This window comes from Dendropsophus ebraccatus, chromosome 4 (genome assembly GCF_027789765.1).
Source record: "Dendropsophus ebraccatus isolate aDenEbr1 chromosome 4, aDenEbr1.pat, whole genome shotgun sequence".
Taxonomy (NCBI): Eukaryota; Metazoa; Chordata; class Amphibia; order Anura; family Hylidae; genus Dendropsophus; species Dendropsophus ebraccatus.
The window spans coordinates 169189486-169202978 of NC_091457.1; the positions used below are offsets into that span (position 1 = coordinate 169189486).

General features: G+C 45.4%; 1 protein-coding gene across 6 annotated transcripts in view; it reads left to right on the forward strand.

Annotated features, from left to right (window-relative positions):
- Positions 1 to 13493, forward strand: part of DPYD (dihydropyrimidine dehydrogenase) — an 850395-nt gene that overhangs the window by 250810 nt on the left and 586092 nt on the right. For all 6 annotated transcript variants that reach the window (XR_011362703.1, XR_011362702.1, XM_069967717.1 and 3 more), the window contains one exon: positions 6516 to 6603. Coding sequence is in view for 4 of the 6 variants with exons in the window: in XM_069967717.1 (XP_069823818.1) it covers positions 6516 to 6603 (88 nt within the window). In the remaining 2 variants the exon portion in view is untranslated. The remainder of the gene's footprint in view (positions 1 to 6515; positions 6604 to 13493) is intronic.

Consider the following 13493-nt stretch of genomic DNA (forward strand, 5'->3'; position numbering starts at 1 on the left):
GATGGAAGCCGAGCGGATCCAGTGCTGTTAGGATGGAAGCCGACCGGATCCAGTGCTGTAAGGATGGAAGCCGAGCGGATCCAGTGCTGTTAGGATGGAAGCCGAGCGGATCCAGTGCTGCTAGGATGGAAGCCGAGCGGATCCAGTGCTGTTAGGATGGAAGCCGAGCGGATCCAGTGCTGTTAGGATGGAAGCCGAGCGGATCCAGTGCTGTTAGGATGGAAGCCGACCAGATCCAACACTGTTAGTGAGAATGGAAGCCGACCGGATCCCACACTGTCAGGATGGAAGCCGGCCAGGTCCAGTGCTGTTAGGATGGAAGCCGACCGGATCCAACACTGTCAGGATGGAAGCCGGCCAGGTCCAGTGCTGTCAGGATGGAAGCCGACCGGATCCAACACTGTCAGGATGGAAGCCGAGCGGATCCAGTGCTGTTAGGATGGAAGCCGACCGGATCCAACACTGTTAGTGAGAATGGAAGCCGACCGGATCCAACGCTGTCAGGATGGAAGCTGACCGGATCCAACGCTGTCAGGATGGAAGCCGACCGGATCCAACATTGTCAGGATGAAAGCCGACCGGATCCAACACTGTCAGGATGGAAGCCGAGCGGATCCAGTGCTGTTAGGATGGAAGCCGACCGGATCCAACACTGTTAGTGAGAATGGAAGCCGACCGGATCCAACACTGTCAGGATGGAAGCCGAGCGGATCCAGTGCTGTTAGGATGGAAGCCGAGCGGATCCAACACTTTTAGTGAGAATGGAAGCCGACCGGATCCAACGCTGTCAGGATGGAAGCCGACCGGATCCAACGCTGTCAGGATGGAAGCCGACCGGATCCAACGCTGTCAGGATGGAAGCCGACCGGATCCAACGCTGTCAGGATGGAAGCCGACCGGATCCAACGCTGTCAGGATGGAAGCCGACCGGATCCAGTGCTGTTAGAATGAAAGCCGAGCGGATCCAACATTGTCAGGATGAAAGCCGACCGGATCCAACACTGTTAGGATGGAAGCCGACCGGATCCAACGCTGTCAGGATGGAAGCCGAGCAGATCCAACGATGTTAGGATGGAAGCCGACTGGATACAACACTGTAAGTGAGGGTGGAAGCCGACCGGATCCAACAATGTTAGGATGGAAGCCAACCGGATCCAACGCTGTTAGGACGGAAGCCGACTGGATCCAACTCTGTCAGGATGGAAGCCGATCAGATCCAGCACTGTTACGATGGAAGCCGACCGGATCCAACACTGTCAGGATGGAATTCGACTGGATCCAACGCTGTCAGGATGGAAGCCGACCGGATCCAACATTGTCATGATGGAAGTCGACTGGATCCAACGCTGTCAGGATGGAAGCCGACCGGATCCAACACTGTTAGTATGGAGGCCGACCAGATCCAAAGCTGTTAGTGAGGATGGAAGCCGACCAGATCTAACGCTGTCAGGATGGAAGCCGACCAGATCCAATGCTGTCAGGATGGAAGCTTACCGGATCCAACACTGTCAGGATAGAAGCCGAACGGATCCAACGCTGTTACTGAGGATGGAAACTGGATTCAACACTGTTAGTATATATAAATATATAACCTGCAGCTTTACTGCTCTTGAGCTCCCACATACATTCACAATGTCAGTACCTGTAACCACCACAGGTGTCACTGATGAGCTCAGTCGTGGGATTCATCAGACTTTCAGATTGGTTCTCCTGCCATTTTGATCACATGATGCTCCATCACCTAAGAGGCTCCTCAGGATACAGAGCTGTAAGCTGCAGCCATGATGGAGCCTGTACTGTACTTCTCTATACGCTACCAGGACACAGAGCTCTATATATAAGGTATCAGCACCTCGCCGCTCTGGATGGAGATGTATCTGTATCCCTGTATATTACATACTTACACCCTATGGCTGGGTTCACACTACGTATATTTCAGTCAGTATTGTGGTCCTCATATTGCAACCAAAACCAGGAGTGGATTAAATACACAGAAAGGCTCTGTTCACACAATGATGAAATTGAGTGGATGGCCGCCATATAACAGTAAATAACGGCCATTATTTCAATATAACAGCCGTTTTTCTAAAATAACAGCAAATATTTGCCATTAAATGACGGCCATCCACTCAATTACAACATTATGTGAACAGATCCTTTCTGTGTTTTCAATCCACTCCTGGTTTTGGTTGCAATACTGACTGAAATATACTTTGTGTGAACCCAGCCTGAAGCTGTATATAAGGTATCAGCACCTCGCTCTGGATGGAGATGTGTCTGTATCCCTGTATATTACTTATACCCTATCTCTGTATATAAGGACCCGCCCTGCACGTTGCTCTGGATGTAGATGTGTCTGTATCCCTGTATATTACTTATACCCTATCTCTGTATATAAGGACCCGCCCTGCATGTTGCTCTGGATGGAGATGTGTCTGTATCCCTGTATATTACACTTATACCCTATATCTGTATATAAGGACTCGCCCTGCACGTTGCTCTGGATGGAGATGTGTCTGTATCCCTGTATATTACACTTATACCCTATCTCTGTATATAACAGGCCCGGATTGGTAATCTGCCACAGCGGGCAAATGCCCGCTGGGCTGTTAAGATTACCGATCGGAGGGCCGCCAGTCCCTCCGCACATTTGCGTCGGCCCTCTGCAGAGGCAGAGTGAACAGCGCACAGTGCCGTGCTGTTCACTCTGCCTCTGTCAGGGTTCACTCAGCCTTTATCTAAGGGCTGCTGGCCTGCTACCGCTTTGTGGCCGCACTGCCCCTTTAAAATCCTTTGTACAGCAGACGTGCCGCGCGCAGGCACATCTGCTGAACTCTACCCCTAACGGCTGACGTCACTTCCGGGCGGAGGAGCAGAGGAGCCTGGAGATCAAAGAAGATGCCGCCGCCGCGCTCCAGTCCCCAGCAGCAGAGGAGCCTGGAGATCAAAGGAGAAGATGCCTCCGCAGCGCTCCAGTCCCCAGCAGCAGAGGAGCCTGGAGATCAAAGGAGAAGATGCCTCCGCAGCGCTCCAGTAGATAATAACTGGAGCGCGTCGGCGGCATCTTCTTTGATCTCCAGGCTCCTCTGCTCCTCTGCCCGGAAGTGATGTCAGCCGTCAGGGGTAGAGTTCAGCAGACGGGCCTGCGTGCGGCACGTCTGCTGTACAAAGGATTTTAAAGGGGCAGAGCGGCCACAAAGCGGCAGCAGGAAGAAGATTCTGCTGGGGACCGGAGCCAGGAGGAAGAAGAGGCAGCTGGAGACTGAGGCAGAAGGAAGAGGTGAGTATACTTTTTGTTTTTGTTTTTTACATGCGAGCTGCATAGCAGGGAGGTGCCTATTTTATATGGCTATAGTACAAAGGGAGCCTGGCTGGCTATGTTGTGTAGGGACTGCACAGAGGGGCCAGTATAATGTAATAATGTACTGGCCTTTTACTATGTGGGTGTGCTGCACTGGGGGCCTATACTATATACTGTATTGGCATACTATACTGTATGTGGGTACAGTAGGGCCCTATGCAGGCTCAGAGGGGGGTTTAATACTATGTGGGGGTAGCCAGGAGGAACTCAATATATGGGAGTACAGGGGCCCAAACTACTATAGAAGAGGGGCCTATTACTATGTGGGAACACAGCACAGAGGAGGTCTATATGGGATACAGAGGGGACCTGATACTAAAATACTATATGGGGGAGGGGGGGGGTGCAGAGGGGCCAGACTACTATTTGGAGGCACAAACTGAGCCTAACTGCTTATACAGGGACACAGAGGAAGCACAGTTACAATTTGAAGCAATACACTTGGGGAATTTTTATATAGATGTGGGTGATGCTGGAGTGAGGAGCCTAAAATGTTTGTCTGGCAGATCCTGTGAAGACAAGTCATGGCCAGAGAGAACTTCATGGTAGCCGAGCCAGACGGAGAGGAAAAGTAAAAGTGAACAACTTGAGAAAAAACATCACTTGCAATACATGCAGAGAAGACGCCTCATGTGAGTGACAGAATGTAACTGCACTATAATCACTTATATGGTCTGCAGAACCTTGGTACAGTTAGGATCTACTATTATATGGTCACTGCTTGTTGCTATTACTATTGGTAATATGTCTTTATATAGTGGATTTTATTCAGTATCAGTATGGTGGTATTAGTCATTATATGATGGTAATGGTCATGGTGCGGAGGTATTATTTGTTACTTGTATACTGGTATTATTGGTAATATTGGTCTTTGTTTACTGGTTATGCTTAGTAACAGTGTGGAGGTAACATGTATGGTCATAATACTTCCTCCTTGTATACTGGTATTATTGCTAGGATTAGTCTCTGTATACTGGGTTTTGTCGGTAACATGTATTGTGATATTTGCTTCCTGTATACTGGTGTTATTTGGTAGCTGTGACTGTTATTTCAGAAATATACAGTGTTATCATGCAGAGAAAATTGTCTTATATAGGTTAATATTATATATTTCTTTTTTTTTTTTTTTTTTTTTGTATATCCCAAATTTTTCCCTGAGGCCCTACACTTGTGATCGCTGCTGTAGCTGCATTGATATATAGATATGCGAGAGATCGATTAGCGATAGTTATGTGACAGATGAATAGATATGATAGAGATATATAGGAGATAGATAGATAGGAGATAGATGATAAGGATGAGATAGGTAGGTAGAAAGATAGATACTGTATGAAACAGATATCCAGCAGCTCTTTGATATCTTTGATTGCATATAAATTTACGATCCCAATATGACAATACAACTCTTCCAAAAACAGCACCTGCCCTTAGGTTATGTGTGGCATTACAACTTGGCTCCATTCACTTCAATGGAACTGAGCTGCAATACCACACCCAAATTGAGGAGGAGAGTGGCATTATTTCTAGAAGTAAGCAGCCATGTTTTTTCCCATTTAAAGGGAATCTACGAGGTCCGTACCAGGTATGGAGTTGTAGATCCCGGAAAACAGGTGTGGGGGAGATAAAAGTGGCATGAGCTTTAGTGCAGTTTACACTTTTATAATAATCCTTTTAATTACCTGCTTAAGTGTCATGACTACAGCTGCAGTGCTGCCCTGTATTAGTCAGAACAGGAGGTGCTGCTGTGGCTCGCCTCCGCCTCTGTGACACTTCAGCTGGTAATAAAAAGAAGGATTTTAAAAGTTCAGACTGGACTAAAGGTCCTGTCACTTATATCTACCTCCCCCCAACACACACCCCTAAAACAAAAACATCAAATTCACAGCAGATTATGATATCTTTATTATTATGTGTTGATGGCGGGGTTCACATATTTAAGGGAGTAGTGAGGAACTTGGCCGATTGAAGCAGAATTCGCTGCAACGTGTATTCTACACCGCTATCCATAATATATCTGGGAGAATATGGTATGTGGGCTGCTGAGGTTAGAGTGCCAGGGCTGATTTTTAGTCCCAGTCCGGCCCTGGTATATAAGGACCCGCCCTGCACGTTGCTCTGGATGGAGATGTGTCTGTATCCCTGTATATTACACTTATACCGTATCTCTGTATATAAGGACCCGCCCTGCACGTTGCTCTGGATGGAGATGTGTCTGTATCCCTGTATATTACATACTTATACCCTATCTCTGTATATAAGGACCCGCCCTGCACGTTGCTTTGGATGGAGATGTGTCTGTATCCCTGTATATTACACACTTATACCCTATATCTGTATATAAGGACCCGCCCTGCACGTTGCTCTGGATGGAGATGTGTCTGTATCCCTGTATATTACTTATACCCTATCTCTGTATATAAGGACCCGCCCTGCACGTTGCTTTGGATGGAGATGTGTCTGTATCCCTGTATATTACACTTATACCGTATCTCTGTATATAAGGACCCGCCCTGCACGTTGCTCTGGATGGAGATGTGTCTGTATCCCTGTATATTACACTTATACCCTATCTCTGTATATAAGGACCCGCCCTGCACGTTGCTCTGGATGGAGATGTGTCTGTATCCCTGTATATTACACTTATACCGTATCTCTGTATATAAGGACCCGCCCTGCACGTTGCTTTGGATGGAGATGTGTCTGTATCCCTGTATATTACACTTATACCGTATCTCTGTATATAAGGACCCGCCCTGCACGTTGCTCTGGATGCAGATGTGCCTGTATACCTGTATATTACACTTATACCCTATCTCTGTATATAAGGACCCGCCCTGCACGTTGCTCTGGATGGAGATGTGTCTGTATCCCTGTATATTGCTTATACCCTATCTCTGTATATAAGGACTCGCCCTGCACGTTGCGCTCCCGCGTTCACTCTGCGTTGTCTGTAACAGGAAAAGAAGCCTCTTTCTAATGACATTTTAATGAGCAGTTTGTAAATCGCATTAGGTCTCGTCTTTGTCTTCTCTCTCGGCTCTTCTTCTCCTCCAGGCTTTCTAAGTTCTGACTCGGTTTCCAGCCCCCCCCCCCCCCTCCTTATTAGGTTACATTCCATTAGTTTTCCTAATTGTCGATGTGTTTCTCTTATAAGGTAATTGTGGGCCGGGGCCTGGGAACGCCTGGGATGAATATCACCGCTCTCAAGGAGGACGGATTCGCTGCAATATTCCTCGGGATCGGTGAGTTTTTCCTCATCGCTCTTTCTTTCCGGCTTATATTAATCTGCAGATCGTCCCCTGAGGTCGGACTATAAAGAAGGTTGTACGATTAGTTTAGTGTCTACCGCGACGTCACAGAAATAATAACCGGTACAATAACTATCCATGTATACGCTATACGCCTGGGGGGGGGGGGTAGTGATGCAGGAAGAGGATTATGTGGCGACAAGAGGCGAGGGGTGTCCTGCCAGCCCAGTGCTCACCCGTCCCCAGGAGAGGGGGTGAGAGCAGACGGCGGTGCACCGGGAGGGAGGGGGGATCACACTGGCCACACCGGACAATGCAACACAGGACGGAGCTGGGAAGCAGCGAAACCGGGGAGAGAGGTCCGCACCCAGCCCTGCTATACATGACACCTGCCAGGGATAACGCCCCCTACTGTCTAATAAGTTACATTAAAGGGACAGTGTCATCAGAATACGACTTATTGTATAAATAATGTTTTATGTTAAATAGATTTTAGGAATTTTTGGGGACATTTTACTAAATTTTCCATTTTTCTCTCTATATTATAAAATAATCCTGACATCTTGCAGTTCTCATTCTCACCACTGGGGCTAAAACTAAGCTGAGACTTCCTGTTGTGTCTGTGGTGATAAGAGGAGGCTGCAGTAAAGTGATCTGTACAGGATTGCAGCGTCATGTGACACCAGTATATAGAGGAGACAATAGCAGCTCCCTGTGGAATTACCTCTTCACAGGTCACAGAGCACGCTCAGTAATGTCTCACATTTATCACAAGGGGACAGAGTCTGTCTATTGTCCTCTATGTCCATGAGGCTTGCTGTAAAGCATGTCACTAACAGCCCAGGCAATATGGCCGCCCCCAATGTACAAAAAGTGACATAAAATATTACAGACAGAAAATAGAAACAGTTTAGAAAAAAGAAGTTTTAGTATCTGACTCTAATCAGTAACAGTAAATCCAGGTGACACCGTCCCTTTAAAGAGGCATTCCTGGAAGAGGCACTCTGTGAATTTTATATATAAAGTATCACTCCTCTAAGCAGAGAGTCGGCGGACTCTCCTCGCTGCAGCACAGTTAGCTGTACGGCTGGAGCCGGAGTCCGGCCCAGTGAATGGGTTGGTGTGTGTTCACATTATGTGCAGCTTTGATGCTTTTGTTACCAATATTTGACCTATATTCACAATGGGGAGTTTCATGAACATCTTTAGGCTATGTTTACACATTATGTTTACACATTTTGATTGTGTTTTACTGTTATTTTACAATTGGGGGTGAAAATTTTGTTTTGATTTTTGGGGAAAAACAGATAAAAATGTTAAAACCTGAAAAAAAATGCAGAAACACTGCCTTAGGGCTGTTAAATTTGATCCCATGGCAGCATACACGTATGGGATCTGATAGGTGATTATGTCATCCTGACCCAAGTCAGATGGGTCTTCTGTCACATTAAAGGGGTATTCCGGAAAAAAATAACTCACTATCCTGGGGATAGGGGAAAAGTAGGAGATTGTGGGGAGTCCGACCCCTGAACCCCCCAGCGATCTTTGTAACGGACCCCGCTGGCTCTGGTATGAATAGAGCCCTATATTCAATGATAGAAGCTGAAACTTCCCCACAGCTTTGTCCTTCTTTATAATGGAGCATTTACACAGACAGATTATCTGACAGAATTTTTAGGCCAAAACCAGGAATGGATTTGAAAAGAGTCTCCAGTGGTTATTATGTGAATTGTATCCTGTTTAGTATTTTGCTATTGTGTCTTGATATTGTGTTACATTTATATCATGAGAAATTGGAATTCTAAAGTGAATTCAAAGAAAAGTAAGGATGGACACATCAGTACATTACAGGCCTGATATTTGGGTTATCCTCTACAGTAAAGGAAAGGTAAGAGTGGACACATCTGTACATTACAGGCCTGATATTTGGGTTATCCTCTACAGTAAAGGAAAGGTAAGAGTGGACACATCTGTACATTACAGGCCTGATATTTGGGTTATCCTCTACAGTCACACAAGGATAAGGAAGGGCACATCAGTACATTACAGGTTTGATATTTCGGTCATCCTCTACAGTAAAGGACGGGTAAGGGTGGACACATCAATACATTACAGACCTGATATTTGGGTCACCCTCTATAGTAAAGGAAGGGTAAGGATGGACACATCAGTACATTACAGATCTGACATTTGGGTTATCCTCTACAGTAACACAAGGGTAAAGGTGGACACATCAGTACATTATACACCTGATATGTGGGTCATCCTCTACAGTAACACAAGGGTAAAGGTGGACATATCAGTAAATTACAGACCTGGTCATCCTCTACAGTAACACAAGGATAAGGGTGGAAACATCAGTACATTACAGACCTGATATTTGGGTCATCCTATACAGTAACACAAGGGTAAATATGGACACATCAGTATATTACAGACCTGATATTTGGGTCATCCTCTACAGTAACACAAGGGTAAGGGTGGACACATCGGTACATTACAGACCTGATATTTGGGTCATCCTCTACAGTAACACAAGGATAAGGGTGGACACATCGGTACATTACAGACCTGATATTTGGGTCATCCTCTACAGTAACACAAGGGTAAGGGTGGACACATCAGTACATTACAGATCTGATATTTGGGTCATCCTCTACAGTAACACAAGGATAAGGGTGGACACATCAGTAAATTACAGACCTGGTCATCCTCTACAGTAACACAAGGATAAGGGTGGACACATCAGTAAATTACAGACCTGGTCATCCTCTACAGTAACACAAGGATAAGGGTGGACACATTGGTACATTACAGACCTGATATTTGGGTCATCCTCTACAGTAACACAAGGGTAAGGGTGGACACATCAGTACATTACAGATCTGATATTTGGGTCATCCTCTACAGTAACACAAGGGTAAGGGTGGACACATCAGTATATTCCAGATTTATTACTTGGCATCTTCCCCTGATACGATATCTTCTTGGCAGACCTTTGTGTCGGTGCGATCGGGAGCCTTTCCCTCTCCTCTAGTGGCAGTCTGTGAGTTTTAGCGCCTTGTCTGCTGTATAACAATCTCTCTGATAAATGACGCCATTACACATGTTCTCTCCATCCTTTATACCTAGTGATGCAATAAACATTTGCAATGCAGGGAGCTGTTCTGTTCCCTAAGTGAAGCCATATGCTGCAGGTTTTAGTTCTCTAAATTTACAACACATCAAGAATAAAAGCATTTGTCAAACCTTCGCCTTTCTTCGCTCCCGTCAGTTTACTCAATGAGCTGAGATGATTGAGAGATATATGGTTCCTCTAATGGTGTTCGCGAGTAAACACTGGTTTCTACATCTTTAAGCATTTCACCTGAGATGATCTGTATTCATTGAAGCACTTGTAAGTGCATGCCGGGTGTTAGTTCATCTGCACGCAGCGTCCTGGCCGTGGCGTGGCTAGATCACAGAAGGCAGAGGAGACTTTCCGTGCACGTCCTTGCAGCATGCATCACATCAGGCTTTGCAGCGTGAAGTGTTTGCGTGTTTTGTGTTCCACATCTCAAATCATAAAAAACAAATTCAAGTGGTTTCCTGTGAATTTATATGGTATTAAAGTGCCAAGTGGATGGTATAGTAGTCATTTATCTGCGTAATCTGTACATTATGGGCAGTAGCCGTAAATGACTCCTGCACAGCTGATGTCTTTGGCTCCATTCTATTTTATGTTTAGGGAACATTCCACAGTTATTGCTATTCTGTTACCATTTTCATTCCACATAATGAAGGATTGTGTTTCTAAAAAGCTTATGCTGAGGATGAATGGCTGGAACAGATTCTCGGCGAGCTGCAGAATCCCGGATGGGATGAATTGTGCTTATTATGGCCTTTATATCATGCATTTTTTTTTTTTTTATTATTATTTTTTCCAGATTATTTTTATGCTGGTAATGCACGGATGAGCTGCTCCTCAGTATAGTTCTGTGATGAGAAGAGGGGAGTAACTATAGGGAACACACATAGCAGATGGATGGATCTGTGCCTCCATAGTAGACCGCAATTGGTGAACCACTACATTATTGACAGTGACCTGTACTACAATTGCTGGTCCATACTAGTATTGTGTATTGTGTATAATGTATCCTTGATCTCACAATAAAAATTTGAAGAACTACTACACTTGGATGCTGTTGGATTCCTTACCTACTAGTTACTTTGTCTACTCGGGATTGTGGACCAGTCAGTGTGCATCCACTACCTTTCTGCTGTATTGGGACTTTCTGGGGCTGTTGGATTTACCTTTATTCCAGGGATCAATGCTTATTCATGGTTTCGCAAAAATTGCCAATGTGTGAATAGACACATAGAAACCTATGGGCCCCAAATTTGTCCATAATTGCAGATTTGGAATAACAAGTAATCCTGCTCTTCAGGAATATGAGGTAGTAGGAGGCCAGAACGAGGACCTTCCATGTATGTTCCTGCTCTTCACTAATGAGGTTTTAGGAGGCCAGAATGAGGACCTTCCATGTACAGTATGATCCTGCTCTTTAGGAATATGAGGAAGGAGGAGGCCAAAGCAAGGACCCTTCATGTGTGATCCTGCTCTTGGGGAATATGAGGCAGGAGGCCAGAACAAGGACCTTCCATGTATGATCCTGCTCTTCAGGAGTATGAGGAAGGATAAGGCCAGAACAAGGACCTTCCATGTGTGATCCTGCTCTTCAGGAGTATGAGGAAGGAGGAGGCCAGAACAAGGACCTTCCATGTATGATACTGCTCTTCAGGAAAATGAGTAAGGATGAGGCAAGAACGAGGACCTTCCATGTGTGATCCTGCTCTCCAGGAATATGAGGAAGGAGGCCAGAACAAGGACCTTCCATGTATGATACTGCTCTTCAGGAATATGAGGCAGGAGGAGGCCAGAACGAGGACCTTCCATGTGTGATCCTGCTCTCCAGGAATATGAGGCAGGAGGAGGCCAGAATGAGGACCTTCCATGTGTGATCCTGCTCTCCAGGAATATGTGGCAGGAGGAGGCCAGAACGAGGACCTTCCATGTGTGATCCTGCTCTCCAGGAATACGGAGCTATAGTTCTTTCTGGGTGTTTTCTTCTGTAAAAGCGTTTCTGTAATTTCCTGGACTCCACCATTGATGATAACTTCACGTTGTCTATTACGGAGGAGACGCACATTCTTGCCATATCTTGGTAAAATGACACATTGATTTGTTCCATCTAGTCTTGAATAGTGCGAGTCAGGAGAGGACTGTGGCCAACACACGCGCTTTCCCTCACAAATATTCTTGTAAATGTCCGCACTGGGGCTTTATCTGCGGCCGCGCGGCGCCTCTTTATTTCCTCTGTAATGAGAATCTGCCATGTATGAGGACTCGCTATTGAAAGATAAAGGTTCCCCGCTATAATGGATATTGCTTTATCCTCATTGTTGTATTTATATACTTGTCGTCTTTGCAGAAATATTTCAGATTCCGTTTTTAGAGGACTTTTACATTTCTGAAGCAGTTTTTAAGTTATTTTATTTTGTTTCGATTTTTAAAATTCCATCGAGAAAGAAGAACAATTTAGCACAAAAGCTGGAATGAATGGAAGTGTTTGTGCGCCTAATGTGGCCGATGGTGCCGAGAAAACCAACTTTTAATTTTAGCCCTTTGTAGTTTATTAATTTATTTCTGCAAAATGTGTGTCTGTGTATACAACCCAGGCCGATGCATACAACCCAGGCCGATGCATACAACACAGCCAGGGGGGATTAACTTTACTATGGGCCCCCGGCTGTTCACCAAGCTTGGGCCCCCCCCCAACCCACCGTAACTATGGCAGCACTAACTTAAGTCTTTTTCCTCCATAATGCAGCCTGTATAGGACCTGTGGTGACATCATTGTCACATTATAAGGTCCTTCTATATATCCTCTAGTGTTGCTGCCTTGTCTCCTGGCTGAAGTTTTGCCCTGATTTGTGCAAAATTGTGGTAAAAAGCAGCGATTTTTATGCAAATCATGACTGAACATAAGCCTGTTTGGGGGGCCATAGGCCCCTCAGGAGCTCAGGGCCCCAGGCTACCGCCCAAAACAGACCTATTATAACCCACTAGTAAACACAGCCCAATGTGTACCATGTTTCCCAATGTATACAACACAGCCCAATGTATACAATGCTTTCCAATGTGTACAACACAGCCCGATGTGTATGATGCTTCCCAATGTATACAACACAGCCCAATGTATACAATGCTTTCCAATGTGTACAACACAGCCCGATGTGTATGGTGCTTCCCAATGTATAAAATGCTTCCCGATGTATACAACACAGCCCGATGTATACAACACAGCCCGATGTATACAACACAGCCCGATGTATACAACACAGCCCGATGTGTATGATGCTTCCCAATGTGTATGATGCTTCCCAATGTATACAACACAGCCCAATGTGTATGATGCTTCCCAATGTGTATGATGCTTCCCAATGTATACAACACAGCCCGATGTGTATGATGCTTCCCAATGTGTATGATGCTTCCCAATGTGTATGATGCTTTCCAATGTGTATGATGCTTTCCAATGTGTATGATGCTTTCCAATGTGTACGATGCTTCCCGATGTGTATGATGCTTTCCAATGTATACAATGCTTCCCGATGTGTATGATGCTTCCCAATGTGTATGATGCTTCCCAATGTGTATGATGCTTCCCAATGTGTATGATGCTTTCCAATGTGTACGATGCTTCCCGATGTGTATGATGCTTCCCAATGTGTATGATGCTTCCCAATGTGTATGATGCTTCCCAATGTGTATGATGCTTCCCAATGTATACAACACAGCTTCATACTTACCCTCTCAGTCCCAATGACGCTCTAGAAGTCGG